Raw genomic sequence first — 24,105 nt, forward strand, 5'->3', positions numbered from 1 at the left:
TATTGTCTCACAGTTTCTTGATAGCATCCTCGGGAACCCGGGGGTAAAATTCTGTCGCCTCTTTCTCGCTTCCAGAACTTTACTCCTGGGTTCCCAAGGATGCCTTGCCAAAGAAAACAGTTTAGAAATGATATAATATAGAAAGAAAGAAAAAAAGAATGGTACATCGAATCAAGATTGAATGTCATTTCCACTCTATATGGTTAATTTATTTTTTTATCTTGATTCGTGAAAAATTAACGATACTAGTTACCAAAGCTTCACTGGCCGTTGAATCTGTTGAACTATTTGTATGCGATCAGGGATATGATGTTATACTAGTGGTGACCTTCTAAAGGACACTAACGAGCCTTAAATAAAATAGTTGAATAAGCCTGAAGCGAGATGACGTTTTACCCCGTCTCTAGCCCATAATCCTTTTCACACTGCTTTTGTTCTCTAATTATGACTATTGATCCTGTATTCTCTAAAGAATCAAAAAATTTAATATGAAAGAATTTTAAAAACTATTATGGTATAGAGTCGGGAGTAAAACGTCATCTCGCTTCAGGCTTATTGCAGCTTATATTAATTACCGTCCCTTGTTTCGTCCTTATTTTTACGAGAGTAGCACTTAATTGCCAGTGACTAACAGACCTTCGGGCGGCCTCGTTCCATGAAAGGATTAACCCTGTTTAAATGAAAGCATCTATCTATCTGATCGGATTGGAATTTTGGGAGTTGATTTTCGTGGAGGAAGAAAAACCGGACATCCGGAGAAAAACCCTCGAAGCACAGGAGAGAACCAACGAGCAACTCTATTCACTCACGACACCGAGCCCAGGAAAAGTTTATAGTTTATGCATATTGTCTGCTAGGTCTGCGAATCGATTCTTTAATAAGCTCCTTCTTTTAACATGTACTCTTGTTCCTCTGCTATCTCTTTTTTCCTTCTGCAAGGAACACCATAATCCTCGTCCCAGGCTTCCACCTGCTCCACGGTCTGGGGCATGGGACTGTAGAGCGTTTCGGGCAAAAACAGAGCTGCAATACCAGCTGTAAAAGCCAAGACTCCAAAGATAATAAATGGCAGATGGTGGAAAAAGTCGTTCTAGAAAAGTTAAAAATCATACTCATTCGTTGGTTCGAAGTTTCTCCCATTTTACTATTTTTCCATCATATTATACTTACGATATATACGATGTACGGGGCAATTATTGTTCCAACACGAATCATCATCGACCCAACTCCAAGAGTAACAGTTCTAAAATTAGAAATTAGCAGTGTTTTTTTAAAATTTCCGTTTCGTTGCAAGTCGAGCTCAGTTACTATGGTTACCTGAGTAGAGTTGGACTCAGTTCGGATATAAAAATGGCCTTCCCAGTGAGTGCTGCGTAGAAACAGAAAACACCAATGACAGCGAGGGCCTTGATGGTGGGGTTTTCACCTGATAAACATCAAATATTCAACAATTATTCGTCGAAGGCGAAATGAATATTGGGGAATATTTACCAGGCCGCGAGTCAATCTTCAAGCGGCGAGGTAAATATTCTCCATAATCACTGAGCCTGAGGGGAATAATTGTTTTAGTATAATTTTAGACTTGAATATCAGAATAAAGTCGAAATTCAGGATAAAAAACGTTTTTTAAAAAAACCTCATAATTCCCGCTCGAGCAGTGTGATTATCGTCTCAGAATCACTGGTCGCTCGACCAATCACAGCGCGCGAAACTCTATATTCAAATGTAAAATTATAGTAATACTTAATATTCAAACATTTCGTCGAGTGCTTCTATTATTATCGATCCAGGTCCAGGTTGTACGAAGGATGGATAGCGCTATCCAACGGATAAATCCTTATCCAGCGGATAAATCGATGATGCTATCTAATGAATTTATCCACTGGATAAGATTTATCCGTCGGATAGCGCTTTTCACCCTTCGTACAACCCGGGCCCAGGTGATTAGAAATGTAGGCACGCAATGCATTGTTTGTCACAAAGAAAATTTCCAAGTAACTTCTATAATCTCTTGTCAAAACGAAATATGTTCCACCAACAACGACGAAATATGCTATTTCATAAAATATATTTGATAAATCTTTCCAAGGATGAGTTTGATTTTCTTTATTTACGAGTAAAAGCTGTTGTTTATTGAGTCGAAACCTGGAACTAGCTAGGAAATACTGAGCACCGAAAAACGTGTTCGCTGATTGGCTAATTCGTTCGAGCTGTAATGGTATAATATGGGAGAAACACATATAAATTACCTTTATTATTCGGGACAGCCAAAACCACGAAACATACCAGACCACCAAGTATCATTATAGCTGAGAAAGAGAGTCGACGGCCACACCTGGAAACATCATATCAGATCATTAATTATGTATAAAAGTCTGCAGCAGGAGCGGATTTAGGCCCACCGCCTAAATGAAGACAACTGCATATTATAACATTTTTGCATTTTTAAGAATCACTCACCCATTATTCCTTTTTTTTGGGGGGGGGGGGGGGGGGGGGGAGTTCTGCAAATCGTTGCCTGTGCACCTCCCCTGCAAGATCCCTGGTTACGCCCCTGTGTACAATTTCGTTAGTTAACTTTTCCCCGGATATATGGTATGCACTCTATTGTTTTTTGCTATTTAAAAATTATTGTGACTCGTAAAAAAATATGTTAAAGATCTTTAATGACACTAATTCGTTAGTTAACTCCTTAATGGATATATGGTATGTACTCTATTAATCTACTTACTTCTTAAAGAGGAGCCACACGAATAAAAGGGCAGGAACGCAAATCAGAAACATGATCAACACGTTGAGGTGAAACGATCCGCCGAGATTTTTGGCGTTTAAAGTGATGCCAAAGAATACGATACCAAGGACGAAGCTGTAAGAGTAAAAGTCGAAATAAAATGAAAATGATGGCAGAAAAGTTTTCGAGAGAAATAAGCCTGAAGCATGATGACGTTTTACCCCCGTCTCTAGACCATAATCCTTTTCACACTGCTTTTTTTCTTTAATTATGACTATTGTTCCTCTATTGTCTAAGGAATCAAAAATTTTAATATGAAAGAATTGTAAAAACTATTATGGTATAGAGTCGGGGGTAAAACGTCATCACGCTTCAGGCTTATTGGTGCAAAGATTTTGCCAACTGACTCATAAAACCGTTGAGCTATTTGTTTTCTCAAAGGCCCTCACGAGAGATGTTAGGATTTAGTCTTTAAGGACCATCATCTATACACCAATCTCGCATTCATTGTTCTACCTCCCTAGTTACTGTTGCTAAGTCGGACAAACTAAAATGCGTTCTTGGTATACAGCATGGAGCAGACACCGATTGTTGAAAATTGTAAATAATGTCTTAGAATCAATGCATTCTAAAGCGGGTACATTAAGAGAAAAAATCGATAACTACTAACAACTCTTATGAATTCGAGTTTGTTGGTCGGACATTCTGCATTCCATTGGGAAAACTACCCATTGTTTGGATGGCCACTCATACATAGCCAAGAACCGTCTATTGACAGTTTATTTACCAGTTCCAGGATAGGATCAACATGCGTTTTCTCATTTTAGGTGTTCTGATAAGATCCAGTATCCCAGATTTACTTTTCTTCGCCACCTTGATTTCTTTGATAGTTGAGGCCAGTTGGTCGGAATCGACTTTAATCCCGCTAGCTGAGGCGAAGCTTTTTAAGACTTCTAGTGCTTCATCGAATCTTCCTTTGGCAATGAGCCATGGAAAGGATTCTGGGAACCATCTTGGAACAGAAAGGAGAACGTCATTCAGTTGACTGGCCTTTTTTTCTTTTTCGTATTTGTTTGGGTTTTTTTCTTTTTTGTCTTTAAGACAATGCCTAGGGCACTAGCTCGTATCGATAATAGTCCGTTTGCATGATGGCGTCATTTACTACAGCTACCAAAATGCTTCGCAGACTTTCTTTCCTATTCAAGTTTGTATTCCCTCATGAGAATAGTAAGACAATTGGTGCTAATTAACTGAATAAAGGAAATTGTGCAAGAGAGTCTGGTAGTGGCAGTAAATCAGTGACGCTATGATGCAAGTTAGTGTCCTATTCTGTCAATGATATAAGATAATTTCGTAGACGCTAGTATTATACTTATATATGTTGTTCTTTTTATTATTGTTTTTTTTTTTTTTCGTCGTCAATTTTAATGTTAGTCATGTTTGTACTGTATGTAAATCGCATGGAGAGGGAATATCAATTGGGACGAAAGTTCTGTTTTCTTCGCCAGTCGAAAAATTTGTATGTCTCAAGTTTTATAAAATACATATGTTTATATTGTGACAAATAAACTAAACTAAACTAAACTTACTTCCATAACAAAAAAAGAGGTACGCAAGGCAGAGAGATGGCTAGCATGAAATAGCGCCAATCACGTATTCCGTAAGCCATCGACGCCAATAGAACTCCTCCAAATGCAATCGAAAGATTTGAGATGTTACCAATAGCAGTACGATGAGTGATGTTTGATATTTCCATGGAGTACACTAATCGTATCAAAAAACAACCCGCATTGGCCAGGCCTGTACCAAAACGCATGACAGCAAAGAGAGTTAGACTGTTGGCGAAGGCGGAACCCAAACCGAACAAAAACTGTTGGATGATCAAGTGGAGATTATTGTTTACACACACGGATGGATCCTGGTCATTCAGAAAAAAGGAAGGAAGGAAGGAAGGAAGGAAGGAAGGAAGGAAGGAAAGAAAGAAAGAAGGAAGGAAGGAAGGAAGGAAGAAAGAAAGAATGAAAGAACAGCGCATTCTGTTTCGCAAACACATATTGTCAAATGTATTCTTTCCAAAACCAAAACGTATTCTCAAATCAAAAGGTATTCTCAAACGTATTCTTACCATTAGAAACAGGCTGAGGAAAAGAGTTGTTTTCCTTCCAAAGTGGTCAGATATTTTACCAAACCCAATAGCACCAACGAGAAATCCAACACTGTAAACGGACTGCGTCATGGCTCTCAAGTGAGCACGGTCACAGATAAGGTTCCACTGAAATCATAACATCCAAATTTATGATACACGGCAAGAGGTCATAAAATATAGAAAGAGAAGACTGTCCTTGGGATATCTTCATTTCTCGAAAGTTACTTTTTAGGAGATATGTGGACCTCTTAGTAGGAATAACGTCCAGTTTTAGTAGTCTATATAATCAGCGAATCTAGTCGCTGTGTAGCCTTATTCAATATGGATCTCAAGTCTGACTAGTCTTTCCCTTTCCTCATGTTACTTGTGTACGCGCATGTACCGTGTTCAAAAACTTCCTAGTATAAATTAGAATATTCCAACGGTGAAAACAAGTAAAGTCGTTTGCAACTGATTATGTGGTAAAAGAAGAGGACATCATCAATGGTTATGAAATAAGTGCATGACTTGACAAATCGTTTTGATATACATCGAGGTAAATAGTAAAACTAACCTCAGAGACAGCACTGGAGAATTCATCCGTCATAAACACGTAGGTACAGTTTTCACATCCACACTGGTTAATCCGACAAGAACTGCTAACATTCAGTTCATTCGAGACGCACTGATAATTCGGAGGAGCGCCGTAATAAATAAGAACGAAATGTTGAAAGGAACTCACGATACCCGTATAGAACATGAAGGCGATGAGAAAAACAGGATATCGACCAAACCCACCGATTTGACTCCATAAATCTTCTAAAACTACTTGGTGGGATCTCTTCTGATGCTCTTCGGCGCTGTTCATTTTGCTAACTAAATTCTACCGTGAGTTGAAAGCATAATATTCTTTATCTGCGGTATTGTATAGAAGCTCGAGTGAGACAATGAACTTCCACAGACTTCGTAGACTGCATTATGGTCTCCCTGGAGGAGACTATGAATTAGCACTAATGAAAACGAATTAAATACTATACAAACTGAAGAAAACAAAAAGACAAAAGAGGAACAATCTAGTCACGTAATGCTGTAGATATAGAAGAAACATTCATTCATTTATTATTTCTTTTTCTCAGAGTTTTAGTTTTATCTCTTTTTCAAATAATTCACTTTAACGTATTTTTTAGGAAGAAAAACTTTGGGGCCAGTCATTAGTTATCGCTTGGGGGAAGGGTGATCTTAGGTGATCATGAATCTCTATGATGTTCCCGCAACATAAATCCTCTGACCTTTCGCTCCTCCCAAATAATGGCCGTGTCAGTGTTTTGAAAACCTCAGGCTTCTTGGTATTTTGTATCTTGATTGTAAAGCCTGGTTCTCACTTGCGACGCAAGAAAACGCAAGCATAAACGCAGACGCAAACATAACACAAGTGAGAACAGACACGACGCAAGCGCAAGCTGACGCAAGAAAGAACAAAACCTTCCGTAGCAAACTGCAAGGATTAGCCATTCCGAGGTTGAGGAGAAAACTAGGTCGAGTTTGCAATGTCTAGTGCAATTTGGGGCTGTTTTAGAGAACGAAATAGACGCCATCTTGGAAATATGTCCCCTACAACAACCACAAAATGCAAGACGATAACAACTAGACCCAGTTTTTCCGTCAACCTCTGAACAGCTTATAGACCTCTTTCCCTTCGTGCGCAAATTGCTCCGTTCAGACCACGTGACATTCCCCTGAAAATAGTTATTCTTTGTCATGAACATTTTAAAGGGGCACTTGGATGAAAACGCCCCAATTTTTGAAAGTCCGAATAATTGAAGTATATGAGGATAATATGACTCAATTATGATTATGTAAACCAGATTAGTGAACATTTTAGTCTGGGAGCCACTTGCTATTGAGATATTTTGGTTCAAAAGCAGAAAGAACAATAGGGTTGAGTAAATGAGATCATTAGCATTTAGATGCTGAATAAAACTGATAATTTTTATCCGCTACATTTTACTGTTAAGAAAGTATGTTGCTTGGCTACTATTGGGGCCATATAGATACGTTTAACTAAGTTTAAAGTCATTTCCAATTTTTAATCATTTTCATCCAAGTGCCCCTTTAAATATTTACTGCAATCTCGTAGCCAGAACCTGCGTTTCTTCTGGCATGCGGCGAAGAACGAGGGCTCTGGCATAAGCCTTTTTTGCGCAGTTATTATATTACTTTTAGTGTTACGATATTAATATACATTTCTTGCTTTCCTCAGAATTCTGGAATCATTCTGACACCGAGTCAGAGGTAGATTTACAACTAAGTACTGGTGCAGCGGACGCCGAAGACGATGACTTTGACTTTTACGGTTAACTTTAGGCAAGAGAATATTCTCTTGTATTATAGGCCAAAGCTACAAGCTCAAGACGGAATATTTACTGATCCGCTGACAAATCAATTCATTTTTAAACAAATCAATGGTTCATCTTCGTTATAAAATATATATCTTTAATTTTCTCGTATTCTTTTTTTCAAAAGAATGAATTTTTAAATTTATGTTTAATTTCAAAAGAATAATAAATAAAAAGACAATATAAATGCCTTGTTGTATTGGGCAACTCTGTCTTTTTGGCAGCCTTCTCTACTCATAATAAAATAAGGTGAGAAACAGGGGGAAATATAGAGCGTTTTCACTCACGTGAGAAGGCAGCAATAAACAATAGAAACTTTCTGCACAGTATTTGCATAAAAATAGAGTTCAATTCCCGGAGGATAGAAAATGTATTGTTTTGGTACCCCATAATGGCCGCTGTGACGTCACGTGAAAACGCTCTATAGCAAAATTCATTAAAAAGCGCTAAAACTCCTTGCATACATTGGCAAAGATTAATCACGTGTGTGTTTTTTTCCGAGCTCGAGTGACGGTGTTTGTTGAGGTTGTCATTTTTTACTGGGATACCTGTGATATCACAGTCGTAAAATGCCTTTGTTTTTTTTTTGTTTTTTGTTTTTGTTTTTTGTTTTTTTGTATTTTTTTTTTCTCCGCGACAAAATGACAAAGCTGCACAATAGTACCCAGGGGTCTTCAGGAACTTACCCAAGACTATCATGTACCAGATGTCAATAAATGTCACTATGTTGTCTAGTGATTATGAGAGGGCAGAGCTAGCAGATCAGGTTTATATCTACGCATGCTCTATTTCATTGACCGCCGTAATTCAAGACAGCCGAACTAGAAATATTAATTTATCAATTTCGTAAACAAGGATTTCAAGCCTAGAAGATAGCGATTATTTCGAAGTGATTATTTCTAAGAATTTTCGATGAACTTCATGGGCAAAAGTTTGTTTTGGTTATCTATTCATGATTCATCTACTCGAACAGTATTTTCTGCACGAACAAGCGAAGATCGATGAGGAGATCAGGATTTCAAGAGTCCGCAGAATTACGAATTCGTTCAGCATGACTCGTTATTCTTTTGAACTTGACAATATAGTCTTATATAGCCTATATTTATGTATTTATATTACTGAACTGTTGCGGTGGATTCAAAGTCTACTCACAAAGGAACATGAGGTACATAGCAATATTTATTTCAAGATTATATTTGATTTACCGCCGTTTGCATTACTACGCGGCCATCCCAGACACAAGTCGCGTCGTGTAGTTCGCAATAGACTGCCGTTAGTCAAACACCTCATTCTACTTGGATGTACTCAAACTCTTTGTAATCGCTTTCGGAACTTTCATTCGAGATATCTGACTGAGAAAGTTTGATAGAAAAGCCAACTCACTGATCCAAACGTATATAAATGGCGTCAACATGAATGATTGACATATTGCAAACTACACGACTCGATTTGTTTCTGGGGTGGCCGCATAGTAATGCAAAGAAACAAATTAGAGAGGTTAAGCTTCTCGTTTGCGGCAAACGTGAAACGTCAGTTGACCATTAAAAAATTCTTTAGAATTACTGAAAAGGAATCGCAAAAATCTCCAAGTAGTAGATAAACAAAAGAATACTGGTCTTTGTCGAGAAAGTTTGCAAAAGGTAAAGTGAAATGTAGGGAAACGATGAAAACGTGGTCACGTTTGCCGTTTGCAGGAAGAAAAAACGGGAATCTTAATCTGCCTTATATCTCATTTTCTACGCGCGCACATTTAAGGGTTTGTTCTTTGTCGTTCGAAGCGTTATGATCTCCTTTAATTTTTCTTCAAAAAATGGCGATTCATTAAAAAATGTCGATCAATTATAAAATGAGATTGAGGAAATATTAGCCTGTATTTAAGTTTTCAATGAAGCATTTTGATTTTAAAGCGAGCCGTGCGAATTTGCACGCTTTTGAAACGTGGTTGCACAACAATCTAATTACGTATGCCAAAATCTGGATCGCGGAACTGGAATTGGAGTTACAGATTGAGTTATTCGATGAGTTTGATGATGGCATAAACACTCTGCCTACAAACGGCTTTTGACACTGTCGTTCGAAATTTTGCAACTTATTTTTACTTCTCCTTTAGATTCTTAGAGACTCTGATACTAGTAAACCGTCCCAACCAGGGTCGGTTTATCATTTCTTCGAGACGTCACGAATGTACTTTATAAGTATCAAGAGAAGATCTCTTATTTCTTACTGGTGGGGGGGACCCTTAAAACGGGCTAAATTCATAAAGTAACCACACAGAGCGAAAGAAGTATTATTTCTCAATGATCGGGTAAAATTTCGGTTTCAATGATTTTATTGAAATTTTTGATGAATCCCCATACATTTCCTTATAACATGACACCACAGAAACTATGCATGTTGAAACCCAGGGTACCTAATTAGCGCCCTGTTGAAACCACGTCCTCCAGGTCCTCCAGGTATCCCAGGCCCCGTCCACACTATGCCGGATAAATTGGAATCCGAAACTTTCACACCGAAACCGAAAAAAAGTTTTCCGTCCACACAGAAAAAGAATAAAATGTTTCGCGTCCACACTAGTCCGATCAGAGGCGGCAAAAACACTTCATTGCACATCTGAGCATGTGCATCAAAGCTGAAATTGAGCCCGCGGTGAAATTTTAGCCTTCCCGCCATGTTCCCATGACAATCATGACGTCATCGTATCCGAAAAAAATCGGGTACGAAATATTCTCCGTCCACAGGTTTTCCAGAAACGAAGTGACGGCTGCAAATTCTCCCACTGTTGATGATCTCTTCGGTTAACCCAACCCTACTAATGGCGGCCAACCACTTTCTACGTCGTTCAATCGACAGCTCTTCTGCTCCCTCTCCTTGACTTTTTCTAACCGATGGAACACGAAAGAGGGAAATTCCCTTATCACGAACACTCCTGGTATGACAATTGACCATTAAACAAAGAACCATTATAGAAAATTTGCTAAAAATATTGACTTTTAGTCGCTCGCTTGTGATGAATATATTTTGTTTACGCTTAGTTGTGCACCAATATGGCGGTTAGCAACCGTTGTCATGCACCGAGTCACGTGGGTGAAAACCGACAATACGGTTAGCCGGCGTTATCAAATTGTTACACTCTGGAGACCGTATTCGAAAAAAATCGTGTTCGGTGAAGAATTGTTTCGGATTCGCCAGGACTAGTGTGGACGGTAAGGCCTAACCGAATAAATAAAAACTCGGATTCAAATTTATTCGGCATAGTGTGGACGGGTCCCTAGTCTACCCTGCCAACCAAACAAGGTCTCACTAACAGACCACTAGCAGCTCAGCCAATCAAAGCGCAAGATTTGTGATCAGTGGTAAATCATGCACAGACTCTCAACCAGTCTTACTTCTAACCTCATCGGTAGAGGCTATTTCGCGAGACTCAAAACGACATCCCGAAAATGACGTCACCTTCGTGTTCCCGACGGATTCGCTCCGTCGTACCGACTCGTGACGTGACCAACAACAAACAAGATGACGCCGATGCGTTTCTACTACCTTTCTCTGTGCTTTTCTTATAGCTTTTCTTTTCTTACATGAGGACTACCTCCAAGTTCCGTACAAAAATAAAGGTGAAATTTTAGGCAAAGTATTTTAACAGCAATTGTTTGCAAAATCGTAACAATGTTTTATTATTGTGTCATTTTGGGACTCACGAAATAGTTGTTTTAAACTTTGGACGTTACTTCGCGAGTTCCAAAATGACAGCGCATAATTATTGTGTCATTTTGGGACTCACGAAATAGTTGTTTTAAACTTTGGACGTTACATCGCGAGTTCCAAAATGACAAGCTTTTTTAAGCTCAAATTTTCTCTTAAAATTCACAACTGTACCTCGAAACTATATCCTTTTAGACTTCAGTTTTTTTAATCGATTTACATCTATTTTCATAAACATGCGACCTCGGTGCTCCGGGTTGCACGCTGAAATTTGTTTTTTTTCGCTGTCGTCAATCAAACCTAATCAGTCGGTAACTTTCATATTTTTGATTTGCGGCAGCGAAAACCCAAATTTCAGTGTGTAACTGAAGTTGATGATGCAATAATGTAGGCGCATAGGCTCGTAGGCATGTAGGCGCTTACAGGCTCCTATTCTTGGATGCCTGGAGTGGGAGGGTGGGGGGGGGGGTACTCCTATAAATGGACTATACGGGGATGATGCGATGAAGAGGGTATGGTTTTTTGAGCTTCTTCTTTGATCCAGCCCCGCCCCTCAGAAATTCAACATCCCTATGTGTGTGTGTGAGGAGAGGGGCATGGATAGTTTCTGGTACTACACAATGTTATTTTGTTAATTGTTCATCATAACTAGTATCAAAACTACCTCATAGTCTGAAGTAGGGCAGGGCAGCCAAACCTTTTAGTATTTTGAACCAGAAATCTTTGCTTTTTAAATGAAAAATGATCACCATTGTCCTGCAAAAGTGTGGATAGATTTCTTTAGAGAGAGTTAAGAGAGACATTGACTTGTTTCTATTCATAACTTAAGTACCTGCATCTTTTCAAGATATTGCCTTTTATCAGCCTTGTTTCTGTCAATACCATGATGACAGCCATAGACCTTTTATGCCATTTATCACAGATGGTATGCCATCAAACTCTATTCTGCTACAAATTGTTGATTTTTTCGAACATTTGTTTTGGTTTTATTTTTATATAAAAAAGATTTAATAAATATCTTTCACATGTAGATAGATTGATAAATCATTCAATTAATTCTATTTTTATTACTTGTTTTATTACTTGTTACAGATAAATATTCCTATCGACTATGTCTCATTTTCTCATTGGACTCTGAAGATGACTTACACTCAGGTTGTGGAAATGTCAGTCACCACCAACTACAGTCTTTTTCAAGGCTACACTCACCCGGACAATCACATTTCACACCAAATTCAACTTATTTCTTTCATTTTTCTCTTTCTGTTCTTTCACTTTTGGTGTAATGCAAATTCTTTTAGAATTTTTCATTTCATTTTCCAGGTTAAGCAACATGCTATTAACAAATACTACAGAATGTCTCTGTGATCCATGCCATGTGTATATAATGTCATAACATCTTATAAAGAAAAAAAGTTAATACATATATACTATAAAAATCATTTATTACTACAGTAGTCATAGTTGTGACCTTATAAATTAGAATAATTGTTCTCTTGAATTTTTTCCGGGGACTCTGGGAGGAGGAGGGTAGAGGGAAGGAGAAATGATCATGGAGAGAGCTTAGTATTTTTTTTGTTAAAAATGCCAACATACCTTTTCTTGCAAAATTCTTGCAGTAAAACACACAGAATTTACTTGTTGTAGCAGTTTCAAATTGTCTAAACACCTCTAAGGCTTCAAGCTCATTCGAAACATAACCAAAATCAGGGGCGAATCCAGGATTTTTTCAAGGGGGGGGGGGGGGGGGGAGAGGGTCGTAGCATTGATTGAGGTGGTAAAGAGATATAGCAGACCAAAGGGTTAGGGAGACAATTATTTGCTGCAGGTGAGCATGGTTGTTTCAGGTCCCACACACGGCGTATAGAAAAAAAGGCGAGCAAAATGTGCCCAGCACCCCTGTTTTAATAAAACTCGCAATGCTGTTGGTGTTGTCATGAAAAATTATGATAATAAAAAATCACGATGGCTCTCATAGGGGTGGTCGCAACTCCCAACCCCCCCCCCCCCCTCTACTTAGATTTGCCACTGAAAATTTGTCTCCAGAGATGTGAAGTTATTCAAATGATTCAAAATATAGTCCATCTCCATCAAGATTTTTACCACATTTCCCGGCAAATTTCTGAAATTTCCACCAAAAGGACCATCCATCATATTTACTTCCGGTTGTCAATTTCCTTCACGCGAAATAGTGTTCATAACTTTGTTTACATTACTTCGCATGAATCAGGCTGACATTGTTTCTTCTTTCAATTAATGGCTAGAAAACGATTTTAATAACAGAAGGTACGACATTATTGAAAGATTCTTATTTTTATTTCAAAATTAATCACGATTTACACGTTCAAACACTCAACAAACGGCTTCAACACGACTTCAACATGGCATGATTTCCGGTAGCTTCACTATCGAGACAATCATTCCGTCGGGAACACGAAGGTGACGTCATTTTCGGGATGTCGTTTTGAGTCTCGCGAAATAGCCTCTACCATCATCATCACATGTGTCTTGTTTTCCGCGTGCGAGTGGTGGTATTTTCATCCATTGTTGAGGCTTTGAGGTTTTTTTCGTGGATTTTTCCTAATTTTAAGAACAAAAATGTCTAAAAGAGGAGGCAAACCTGATGTTGAGGATGCAAAAGATTCCAAACGACCGGTTCCCCCCATAGCAAAACCGATAAACATGATGGAATGGGTTGATAATAACAAAGATTCGTTCGTCCCTCCAGTTTGCAACAAGCTTATGTGAGTATCTTTATCGACGTCCTGCGCAAGTTAAAAGATACGTCTTTACTCTAGCTTCTGGTTTTTCCTTATACCAGGCTTGTACCTTGAAATGTTAAAGATATGTATTACTTAACTTGCTCAATTCAAACTGTAAATTTAGCGTGCGAACAATTAATCCGTGAAACACTAATTACTAAATAGTACAAAATAGTGCTAATTAAACAATAGAAAACAATGGAATTTGAATGAAATTGTGCTATTTATTATCGCTAAAGTTTCACGGATATATTGTTTGCACTCTATTGTTTGCACTCTACAAGCTTGAAATAATATAGTAAAAATTCCCAGGCTTTATTGCAAAGCTTTACGAGCTTTACGAATTCTCTGCCTGCTAATAAATTTTCCTTTCAATATTGATTATTTTGCTACCTGCATACTCTAGCTTGTCTAGTTTATTTGAAGCATTTGAGCTTTGCAAATTTAAGCGCCAATTTTAGACACACCGTTTGAGTTAGCTGCACACCTTATTAACACTAGAGACTTCAAATGAGCACCATATAAATGATCTATATACCCAATGTAATGCATACACATACATTTGATTTGCTAATGTAATAATGACCACATTCTGTTTAGAAAGAGAAAACCTTAGTTTACAAATTACTATGCATAAGCAAGATATGAATCACAAAAAATTTGAGACTAGGATGTCGATGATTTTATATTGTCTAGATCTATTAGAATAATTCAATTATATTCTCAAATTGTAACTCATTCAAGGTATGCATGAACTTACATATTCCATTATAGCTTGAAATAATTGGTTCATTCAAGTGTGATTCCAGCTGTCTAGAAATATACCCCCTAGATTTGGCAAAGCAATATATCAGCACACAGGCAGTTTTCTAAGTTAAAAGTACTGTATATTCAATGAAACCTTCTCAAAAGTATCGTGGAGGCAAGGCTAACATGAAGATCCAAAAAAGACACTTTTTTTTTCGTGATGGAGTTTGCTTCTAGTCTTGTCCTGTCCTATTGTTGGGTTCTACTGGAGAACCCCTTTTTATTTTCCTGTCTTTGTGTGTAATGTGCATCAGGAGAATCACTAGTTTTCAATAGGATTCTTTCTGGATGACAGCACATGCATGGTGGTTAGTGTTTGACCACCATTTGGAGCAGATAATGAGGTTCAAAGACTCATCAGCAGATTGAAACCCAGCAATTGTAGTACTAAGCATTGTTGGTGGCCATGGTATTATATTGATCACTTTACTCATGTTGTTGTTATTATTACCATTATCATCATTATCATCATTATTTCCCTGCTGACAGAGTCTTTTTCTTTTGCTGGATTGGCATTCTCGAGGAAAAGGAGACTCATCACAATCATCACTTTTTCTGTTGTACATGCGTAAGCGTTACAATGCAATTAATGAAATCATGTGATCAATATAACAATTTTTTACAAGGGCATTTTCATTCTTTGTTTTCTCCCACTTCCCAAAAAAGGGGAGAAAACCTCTATGTATTCATTGGATTTTCATATCTATTCAATCATTTGTTCATTGTATATTTATTATAAAGGTATGGTGCTGGCCAGCTCAAGGTTATGTTCGTAGGGGGTCCAAACACAAGAAAAGACTATCACATCGAGGAAGGAGAAGAGGTGCAACAAAATAGCTTTTTAAAATTATTCTAAAAAATTCAAGTTGTGCTGCAAGCTGTGTGACAGAAATTAAATTGCACACCAACAGCTTTGTAGCCCATTTTCTAACGACTAGCTATATGTGATTTAAGATGTCTGGCTTGTCAACCAATCAGATTTTGAATCGAAAACAATAGAATTCGAGTTACATGCGTTGAAAGTCTAAAAAACCTATTTAAGGAGATGAAATGATGAAAGAAAAAGAAATTAAAAGTATATTTACACAAATAAAAAATAAAATAGACTCAAGTGTTCACAGTTAGAGTAAAACAACAGTAATTGTTTTTATTTTCTTTAGCTCTTCTTCCAAATTAAAGGGGACGTGTGCCTCAAAGTGATAGAAAAAGGCAAACCAAAGGAAATCCTGATCAAGGAGGGAGAGGTACCTATAATAATGTGTATGGTATTATTGCAGGGCTTAAAATACTCAGGCAGTCTTGATCACAACCAAAATAAGTTTTAGCTTGGTCATACCTTGTTTCAGCATGTGATGACTCAATGTTACTGTCCAAAATGACTTAATGCAAGGCAAAGATTTGACCGGAAGAGCTGCATTTCTGGCCAGACCTTGTCTGATGAGTGACCAATACTTTTAGTCCCTTTAATGTTAACCATATAATTCAAACTTCATATCTTAGTTCATTCATTTTTTCTTTAATTTAGATATTCCGCCTTCCCGGCAGAATTCATCATTCGCCACAGAGATTTGAAAATACCATTGGTCTGGTGATCACAACTATACACAAAAATGAAATATGATGACCAATTTGAATATTAACTATCGTTCTGCACTGCTGACTAACGCCTGACTAGCCTCGTGTCACATGAAAAAAGCATTTTCACATATGTATGAAAGGCTAGTCAGTTGCTAGTCAGTACAGCACAATAATTAATAGTGTTATTCAAATTGATCGTTATATTTCAATTTGGTGTATTATCTTATACATTCAAAACACAGAAAGTTATTTTGTCTTTCTACCATATATTTTGACTTGCTAACATGTTATAAGAAGGATGACTCTGTCACTTGAAAGGTAGGGGGGGAGGGGGCTAAGGGCTAGATATCTTTAGTCTATTGTTTATTTGTATAGATCTGGCAGATATTACTCTTAAGTAGCTTTCCTCATTCATATAATTCCCTCGCCTGCATGCATAACTAATATGATATTTAGTCTAGTAAATGGTTCTATATTAATTCTTTCTTTGTTTTTAATCTACCAGGTAATAGAGAGAGAAAGACTTGCTGAAGAGTATGATGGGCTTAGGTACTAGCTATTATTAGTATTATTTTAGTCATCATCATCATCATCATCACTGTTATTATATATTCATTGGAGGCTTCTACACATTTCATATCGACTGTGTATCTCAAATAAATACATCAGAGGATGACTATGTCATTTCTATGTCATTTTGAACCTGACAATGCTTTTTTCATGATCGACTGAGTGTATTCTAAAGCCTCATTACACTACAATGTGAGAGAAGTTACTGGAGAAGCTTAGCACAACAGGGGTTGTCTCGCAATTTTGTTTTGCTAAATTGCATTTAGCAGTTCACAAAGTACAGTAGAAATCAGTTCCACTTTTTGCAACTGATTGCAGCAACTAGCAACACCATTGCAGTGCATTATCCTTCCAACAACATTTCTCACAATCTTAAGGCATAGTTTTCAAGAGCGCGTGCACACATTTCTCATATCTTTCCATGGAGCTAAAAAATGTCACAAAAAAACATCTCACCTCGGCAATTTGCAAAACTACATTTTCAAGCATTGCGAGACAAGTTGCTGAGAAAATTGCACAGTGTAACATGACCTAACAATATACATGTATGTCTCCAGATATTTTTGTGAGGATGGTGTTTCTGTATTGTGGGAAAAATGGTTCCATTGCGAAGATCTTGGAACTCAACTTGGCCCAATCATCAAAGAGTAAGTTTACTTTCACTCAATTTATTATCATGAAACAGTAATGAGAAAAAGGTAAATCATACACCGTGAAAAGATGAAAAAACTTACTGACGATTCGGACGCTAGTCCTTCGTCGGAGTAATTATCATGAATTGTTAAGATATAAATTAACCATAATATTCGAAAGACCTTATTAGCTTGGGTATATGATTGTTTTCTCATTTCTGGCCACATGTAATTTTCAAGATTAATAATTTATTCAATAGAACTTTTTAGCTTCGTTGTTTGTTGTGCACATTTCAGACCATATAATGCTACTCTTGGGAGTTGATTCTTTCATGTCTAAATACATTAACATGCTAGTTCGTCATAGAACAATCTCAAGAGAATGTCATGTGATCTAAAATGAAATGTGTAATTTGCTAAAGTCTTCTCATTCTCAACTTTTAAACAAAGAAATGTTTGAAATGGGGAAACATGACAGTGTATATAAGAGGGTCTATTTTTAAATCTTTTTGAAGGTATTTTGCATCTGAACCACATAAAACAGGAAAACCAGATCCAAGTTAGTATGCAGATATAATGAATATTCGTATAACATGAAGTCTTTATAATGATAGCTTTTGAAATCATGTCTTTTGGTTGGGTGATGTAGACTCTCTTATGATTCATGTTGAAAGCCATTTGGCTGTCAGTCAAAATACTATCCATCCAATCAATTTGCATAATGTTTTCTGGAAGCACTACAATCACTAAATTTCATTTGATTTGTTGCTAGGCAACATATGGGATGAACCTCCCTTGAAAGTTGACACTGAGACTGAACTGCAACCATCATTTTCTCTTAAACAGGTTTGTAATAAAATTTATCAGTTGCTTATATTATGTTATAGGATAATTTATATTATGTTAGGATAGAAGCACATGGGAGAACAGTATACTTGTCCTGCAAAAAACTATAATATATAATAGTTTATATAGTAAACTCGTGTTCCTAAGCTTGCTTCTCATGCTCTACACCTCCCAGCGTGTGTATATATCACAGTTCAAACACGTGTGCACGTTTTACATTCCTTAAAACTATATTTTTTTAGTTATAGCCAAAAGACTCACTCAGTCACTATTGTATATATCAGTGGTTGCAGGATAACAAAGGTGATTATGAGAACGGCAGCAAAGATGTGCTCGATGAAGGAGAAATCAAGGTAATGCACCAACATTGTATGTCAACCATAGGAACTCTAACTGAATAGGAATTCTATCCATTTTCTTCAGTTTCCTCTTATTCTTCCTTTCTGTTCCTTTCCTTTATCCATTGCGATCTATTCTATTTTGGTATTGTATTTTATCTAGACATTGGAAATTAAATTATTTAGCGTATAATTTACAGCAAAAATAACACAACTCCTTGTGGATGGGAATTTAACTAATGGACGTCTGTATTCTAGTCAGATCCTCTACCCCTGAGCTGCAAGAGACTCCTAGTAAGCTAATGGCCTCGGTTGTCTACATCTTATTGTAAGACATTAGACATTATTTTGTTGTTTTGTTAGGTGACTGTTCATGGGGCTGGTGAACAGACAGGCACTTCAAAAGGAGAAACTTGGCTTTGGCATATGGTGAATATAATTTATGTTGGAATTACTTTTTTGTTATTCCCTAAAGTATGCTCATCATGCAGTTCCAGAAATTTGTACACTTCCACTTCCTCCTCCAAGAATGTCCAAAAGAATGTGCATATTAAAACCCTCCCCAGACTCTGCCCATCACTTGGAAATTCCAACCAATAGTCCCTTTCACAGCTCCCTGCGCCATCTTGAAAGGTAACCATGCCTTTGCATCCAAGCGAGACGAACGGTGAGCTTGCGATGACAGAGACCTTTTTTACATACCTTGGACAATTATTCACAGGTCTCTAGTATCATCGCAAGCTCACCCTTCGTGTTGCTTTGATGCAAAGGCCCGGCTACCTTTCAAGATGGTGCAGGGAACCGTGAAGGGGACTATTCTCACAATATGGTGGAGATGTGGATATTTTGTAAAACTAAATGCAGTAATGTGTAGCTGTGTCAGAAAATATCCATACCCATCACATAGGGGATTTGTAAAAACACCCACTACCCCAAGGAACATTCAATTTTCTTCCATACAAACTATGTAATTTTGTCCTTTTTTCTGACCTCCTCCCCTCCAGAACTTCAAAATTCCTCTGTGGGTGTGGATGAAGATATATTTTCTGGAACTAAACAATGTGACCTCCTCGGACCCTCCCCACCCCTTGGAAATTCCAAAAACCCCTGTGGGTGAGGTATGGATATTATCTAGAACTACACAATATACCCTCCTCAGTCCCTCCCCACCCCTTGAAGATTCCAATCATCCTCTGTGGGTAGGGATGAGGATATTTTCTGGAACTAAACAATATACTTCAATACCCCCTGGTGTTATAATCACAATACCAAACCAGATGTGTTTGTACTTTGTTTTCGTCAATTTATTTAGTTCTTTAGAAATTTGAAAGCGAGGTAAAGTACCTTTCGCTTCGCCGCCATATTGGAATTTCTAAGTTGTTCGTAACGTGAAAATGCATCATTGAGGGAGGGGTGGGTTGATTGATCATCACGTGATATGGGTTTCTTACACCTCCAAATCTGAATGACAAAATAGTGGATACCATCTCTGACGTAGTATCCACTAAAAACAATATCCACTTTACAATCTATATAATTAGTCACAACAATAAAAAGCCAGTATAAATCTGGCCAAATAAGTGGCTAATCTCTCACGGCCAAGAAACAACAGGAATTTTTACCCCGTAACCCTTTCGAGATTAGTTTCGCTGCTGGCTTTGCTCGCTGCAATTAAAAGGGAAAAATATCTTTCAAATGGCTATAACCTAACTAGAAAACTCCCCAGTTTATTTAGGCTTTAAGCATAATTTACATGTATTGTAAAATAATAATAATTACCTTAATATGTAAATGTAATAATAGTTCATTTTTATAAATATAATTAAGTGTAATAATTGTGCCAAATAAAACTGAATTGAACTGAATTGAATATAGAACAGCTAGGTATCATCATGATACTATTATTTTGTAGGAGGGCAAAGCTAGTGTGGTTGTTGGTGATGTTACAAGACAGATGGAGAAAAACAGTGTTGTTATTATTCCTACTGGATCGGAGTGAGTAGTTGGACTAATAATGTTGGTATATACTTATAGTATGAATGGAATGAATGAATGGCTAAATAAATGAAATATTATTAAATAATGAAATGAATAAGTGAGTAATTAGAGTATTTGTACTGGATCAGAGTGAGTTATTGTAGTGTTGGGTATGGTATAAAGGTAATAAATGAATCATTAATTAATTAATTAATGACTTAATGAATAAATCAGTATGACTGCATGATCGAGGGAGTAGGTGGTTGTGTAAGTGAAAAAGACCATAGACCTTTTTACGTAGTGTTTAATAAACGAGTAGAAGTGTTTTATCAGGAATTAAAAACAGGAGGCATAGCCGAGTATTTTTAGACCTGATAAAACACGATCTGCGAGTTTATCGAACGGCTTAAAAAACTCATGATGTATGTTCTCATATTGTACTGAATTCTTTACGAAATGAACCAAGTTTGATAGAGAAAATCCAAGTTAAAGTTTATGCAAATGAAGACGAATCTATATCAGATATAAAACCTCCTTCATGGTCATGAATTCTATTGGGTTTCCTTCATGAATTATTAATGAGTTTTTTAATTTGTGCTTAACTTTTTTGTTTTTCTTTTGTTTGTGTCTTTAGGTACAAGATAACAAGAGAGGAAGATTCTGTTGGCATCAGTGTCACAATGGATCCTGAAGCAAACAAGTGATATAATCATGACACAATTAAGATCAAAAACTTCAAAAACTTTTGATAGTCTTTTAACATTTCTAGAATATTAGCCCATGCTAAGCAACTGTGTTATTGTAGAATATATTAGACTGTGAGAAATGTTAAAAACATCAAAAAGAAAGATTATAGAGTGCATGCACTAAAACCGTGAACATTAAATGGTACTAATTAGTACTACTTCATGCAGAATCCTTTGTTTTCTATTGTTTAATTATCACTATTTAGTGCTAAAAATTAGTATTTGTTTCACGGATTTAGTGTGAGCGCTCTATCTTTTTTGCAATACATGTTTAATTTCTATTAAACCTCACACACTATCAAACTGCATTCAAAATGCAAAATGGAACAATATTTCCAGTGTAATTTATGACCAATAATTTACATGATCTAATCATTAAGAAATATGTTATTGTTAAATACATAATACATCTAGTATTTGTAACAAAATGATCGTTCTCAGATCACCATTGCTGTTGCTGTACTACCAATTCAGGAAATCCAGTTTCAGCATCCATTTGTCTGTTGAAAACCAACCAAGAACACTCACCAATTATGATTTCAGCAGTTGTAAATACAATCATGTTCCCCATCACATGCCCCCCTATGACGTTACCATCCTTGTCTGATAATGATGCATGAAGATGACCATTGGCTGATAATGTTCCCACCAGAGATACTATTTCATAACGGTTGTCATGTAGTTCTTTAATCTATAAATAAAGTACCATATCTGAATTATTGTTATATATAAAAAAAAGTTTGGATTTCCATAAAGAATAGTAGGGCTGCGCATCGTACTTATATATTAAAAGTTTGGGTGCACAATTACATTTTGCATTTAAATTTTAAAGAATAGACCTGAGTTTGAAAGTCAAAAATTGTAATTGACCAATGTTTCTCACCCTTGCTTCCCACCCTGTCTCCCCTCCCTTAAGGCCAAGGGAATGAAGGTCATAGATTTGCACCCGAAAATTTTTTGAAACACATGCAGCTGTTTTTCATTATTCATTATTTTCTTAAAAGATGCTTTTAGTCGTTTCAGACATTTCCAGATGAAGCTACAACGAACAGTTTTCATAAACCATGAACAGGTGCTTGATGAAGCAGGAAGCCCAGATCAATGGCTAATCTAATGACTGGCAACCATGCCATCATATTTCTAATTTTTGCTTTGCTTTATTTTGCCATTTTCTGTTTTTCATAATATTCAAATTACTAATTTAAAGTAAGTGATGATTGACTCTATTTTTTTAAAAAGCTTTATTTTTATAAATAATGATTTTTTAGTAAAAAAATGAAAATTTTGTGCTGTATCTTGCAGGGCCATGCGGGCGGTGGAAGACAATCTATAACTTTCATTCCCTTGGCCTAAGGAATATTTATGCACACTTTCTTCAAGTGGCCATGGGTGGGAAGGGTATAGACTCCATGGAGGACAAAAATACAGAATCCCACCAAAGGAGTCTCCATAGTAATTTAGTTATTTTCATAAATTTTATGTTAAAAAACCTGAGTATTGATTATCTATTGTGGTGGAACAAAAAAAAAAAAAAAAACGGTTCTACCTACCCCCACCCCCATGAGAGAAAACAGCAAAGTTTAGTCAAGAATTATATTTGAATTAAACATATAAAAATATATAAACTATTAGATATTGGCTATTGTCATTAACAATATCTTATTCAGAACGTAGTGTAAAGAAAACAACGAGTTAAAATATAGAATATATCTGTAAGACTTACCGTGTTAGGGGTGGTGGCAGTCGCGTTAGCCATTCGTAGAGTAGCACTCGTAACACTTCCAACACACGACAGAACAAATGCTGCTTTAAGATTATTATCTTCTACGAACTTTATTAACATATCTGTAATATTATCCCCTGGCTTTAATCTCAGCGCATAGCATGTCAAAGGACTTGGACCTGGCTGGACTGAACTCTTTACGTCCGCCATCTTGAATTGAGTCGTATGGAAAACTGCCCGCAATGCATTATGGGTTAAATTCAATTTATTTTTAGTTCTCAAAACAAAGATGGAAATAAAATAAAATAAATCGTAAAGTCATTTATTTGTGCTTTTGCACTAGAAGACCTCAAAAATAATAAGCTCGCACTAACTTGACAACATTTGGCAATGGTTTTATTTGTTATACTTCTATTTCTAAAAAGATTTTTGGGGTCCAAGACGGAAAGGAAACATGAGCATGTATTTTAACGAGAATAATTGATGGAATTGTTTGATAATGCCCGACTCGAATACAAGTAACACTGAATTGATATCTCAGTATTTACTTCGTATTTGTCACGAGAATTCTGGCAAAAACAGATACACTAGTCATTCTATTCAAGCCATTTTTAGTGCTTGGTGGCCCGGCTCTTTAAGAGCGGCCAAGAAAAAAATTAAAGCTTTCTACAAACAAAGAACTCTCCATCAAATATATTAGTCTGGTGTAGCTGGCATAGTCAGTTTAACGACAAAATAAAATCACATGGTCTGAATTGAACAAACAACGAAGGTAAAGAGTTCTATATTTGACAAGTTACTCTACCAAAATTTTCGTTTAGTATTGTCCGCATGTCTAATACTGAGGGGGGAAAACAACTGAATAAAATACTTTAACTTTCTACTTTGGCTATTGTGATACGAAAAATTTAATAAAACTTAAACAAATAACAAGAAATTCTCTTACAAAGAATTCCAAAATTACAAAAATCTTCGTAAGATTCTTTCTTCCTAAATAGACCCAATTTAAATTAATTTATATCCCTTATTTTTCCCAAGTGTCTGATTTTTTTTTTTACATAAACCGGCAATTTCAGGTGTGTTTTTACGCATTTGAGTCAGTAATTAAGTTCCTCCTTTCTTTCAAAGGATCATGGGATAGCTCGAGAAGAAATTAGCAATGAATCCCGAAGTGC

At 36.7% G+C, this 24,105-nt stretch overlaps 4 protein-coding genes and 1 long non-coding RNA gene across 6 annotated transcripts in view; 3 read left to right on the forward strand and 2 right to left on the reverse strand.

The window, feature by feature from the left end:
• Nucleotides 1–7,440, forward strand: part of LOC116305839 (uncharacterized) — a 44,079-nt gene extending 36,639 nt beyond the window's left edge. Inside the window, exon 12 of the mRNA XM_031715812.2 lies at nucleotides 7,117–7,440. Coding sequence (XP_031571672.2) covers nucleotides 7,117–7,214 — 98 coding nt within the window. The 3' untranslated portion in view covers nucleotides 7,215–7,440. The remainder of the gene's footprint in view (nucleotides 1–7,116) is intronic.
• On the reverse strand, nucleotides 626–5,724 carry LOC148905196 (organic cation transporter protein-like). Its single transcript, XM_089023955.1, has 9 exons — nucleotides 5,431–5,724; nucleotides 4,857–5,003; nucleotides 4,321–4,601; nucleotides 3,519–3,743; nucleotides 2,732–2,866; nucleotides 2,250–2,335; nucleotides 1,318–1,426; nucleotides 1,171–1,243; nucleotides 626–1,090 (listed from the first exon to the last, which is right to left on the reverse strand). Exons 1-9 carry the CDS (start codon nucleotides 5,722–5,724, stop codon nucleotides 875–877), a joined length of 1,566 nt encoding a protein of 521 aa, XP_088880081.1. The 3' UTR covers nucleotides 626–874.
• A 3,218-nt stretch (nucleotides 7,441–10,658) lies between the features above and the next one.
• On the forward strand, nucleotides 10,659–12,403 carry LOC148905197 (uncharacterized). The gene is made up of 2 exons (XR_016121808.1): nucleotides 10,659–10,863; nucleotides 12,044–12,403. It is a non-coding gene; the product is annotated as an uncharacterized LOC148905197 (long non-coding RNA).
• Nucleotides 12,404–13,427: 1,024 nt separating this feature from the next.
• LOC116305843 (3-hydroxyanthranilate 3,4-dioxygenase) lies at nucleotides 13,428–21,923 on the forward strand. Of its 2 annotated transcripts, none has more exons than XM_031715814.2 (12): nucleotides 13,428–13,695; nucleotides 15,262–15,343; nucleotides 15,681–15,764; nucleotides 16,046–16,132; nucleotides 16,604–16,647; nucleotides 17,226–17,315; nucleotides 17,816–17,859; nucleotides 18,073–18,146; nucleotides 18,431–18,499; nucleotides 18,848–18,913; nucleotides 20,397–20,479; nucleotides 21,096–21,923. In XM_031715814.2, the coding sequence occupies exons 1-12, from the start codon at nucleotides 13,550–13,552 to the stop codon at nucleotides 21,163–21,165; spliced, it is 939 nt and encodes a 312-aa protein (XP_031571674.2). In that variant the 5' UTR covers nucleotides 13,428–13,549; the 3' UTR covers nucleotides 21,166–21,923. The 2 variants fall into 2 exon arrangements, with proteins under 2 accessions (XP_031571674.2, XP_031571675.2); XM_031715815.2 differs by having other exon boundaries at nucleotides 13,431–13,695; nucleotides 16,046–16,108.
• LOC116305845 (uncharacterized) lies at nucleotides 19,843–23,168 on the reverse strand. Its single transcript, XM_031715817.2, has 2 exons — nucleotides 22,931–23,168; nucleotides 19,843–21,898 (listed from the first exon to the last, which is right to left on the reverse strand). Exons 1-2 carry the CDS (start codon nucleotides 23,138–23,140, stop codon nucleotides 21,650–21,652), a joined length of 459 nt encoding a protein of 152 aa, XP_031571677.2. The 5' UTR covers nucleotides 23,141–23,168; the 3' UTR covers nucleotides 19,843–21,649.
• Between the last annotated feature and the right edge of the window lie 937 nt (nucleotides 23,169–24,105).

The sequence above is a fragment of the Actinia tenebrosa genome, unplaced genomic scaffold (assembly GCF_029948245.1).
Source record: "Actinia tenebrosa isolate PJP-AT-01 unplaced genomic scaffold, QUT_ActTen_1.0 PGA_scaffold8__29_contigs__length_14323225, whole genome shotgun sequence".
Classification (NCBI taxonomy): Eukaryota; Metazoa; Cnidaria; class Anthozoa; order Actiniaria; family Actiniidae; genus Actinia; species Actinia tenebrosa.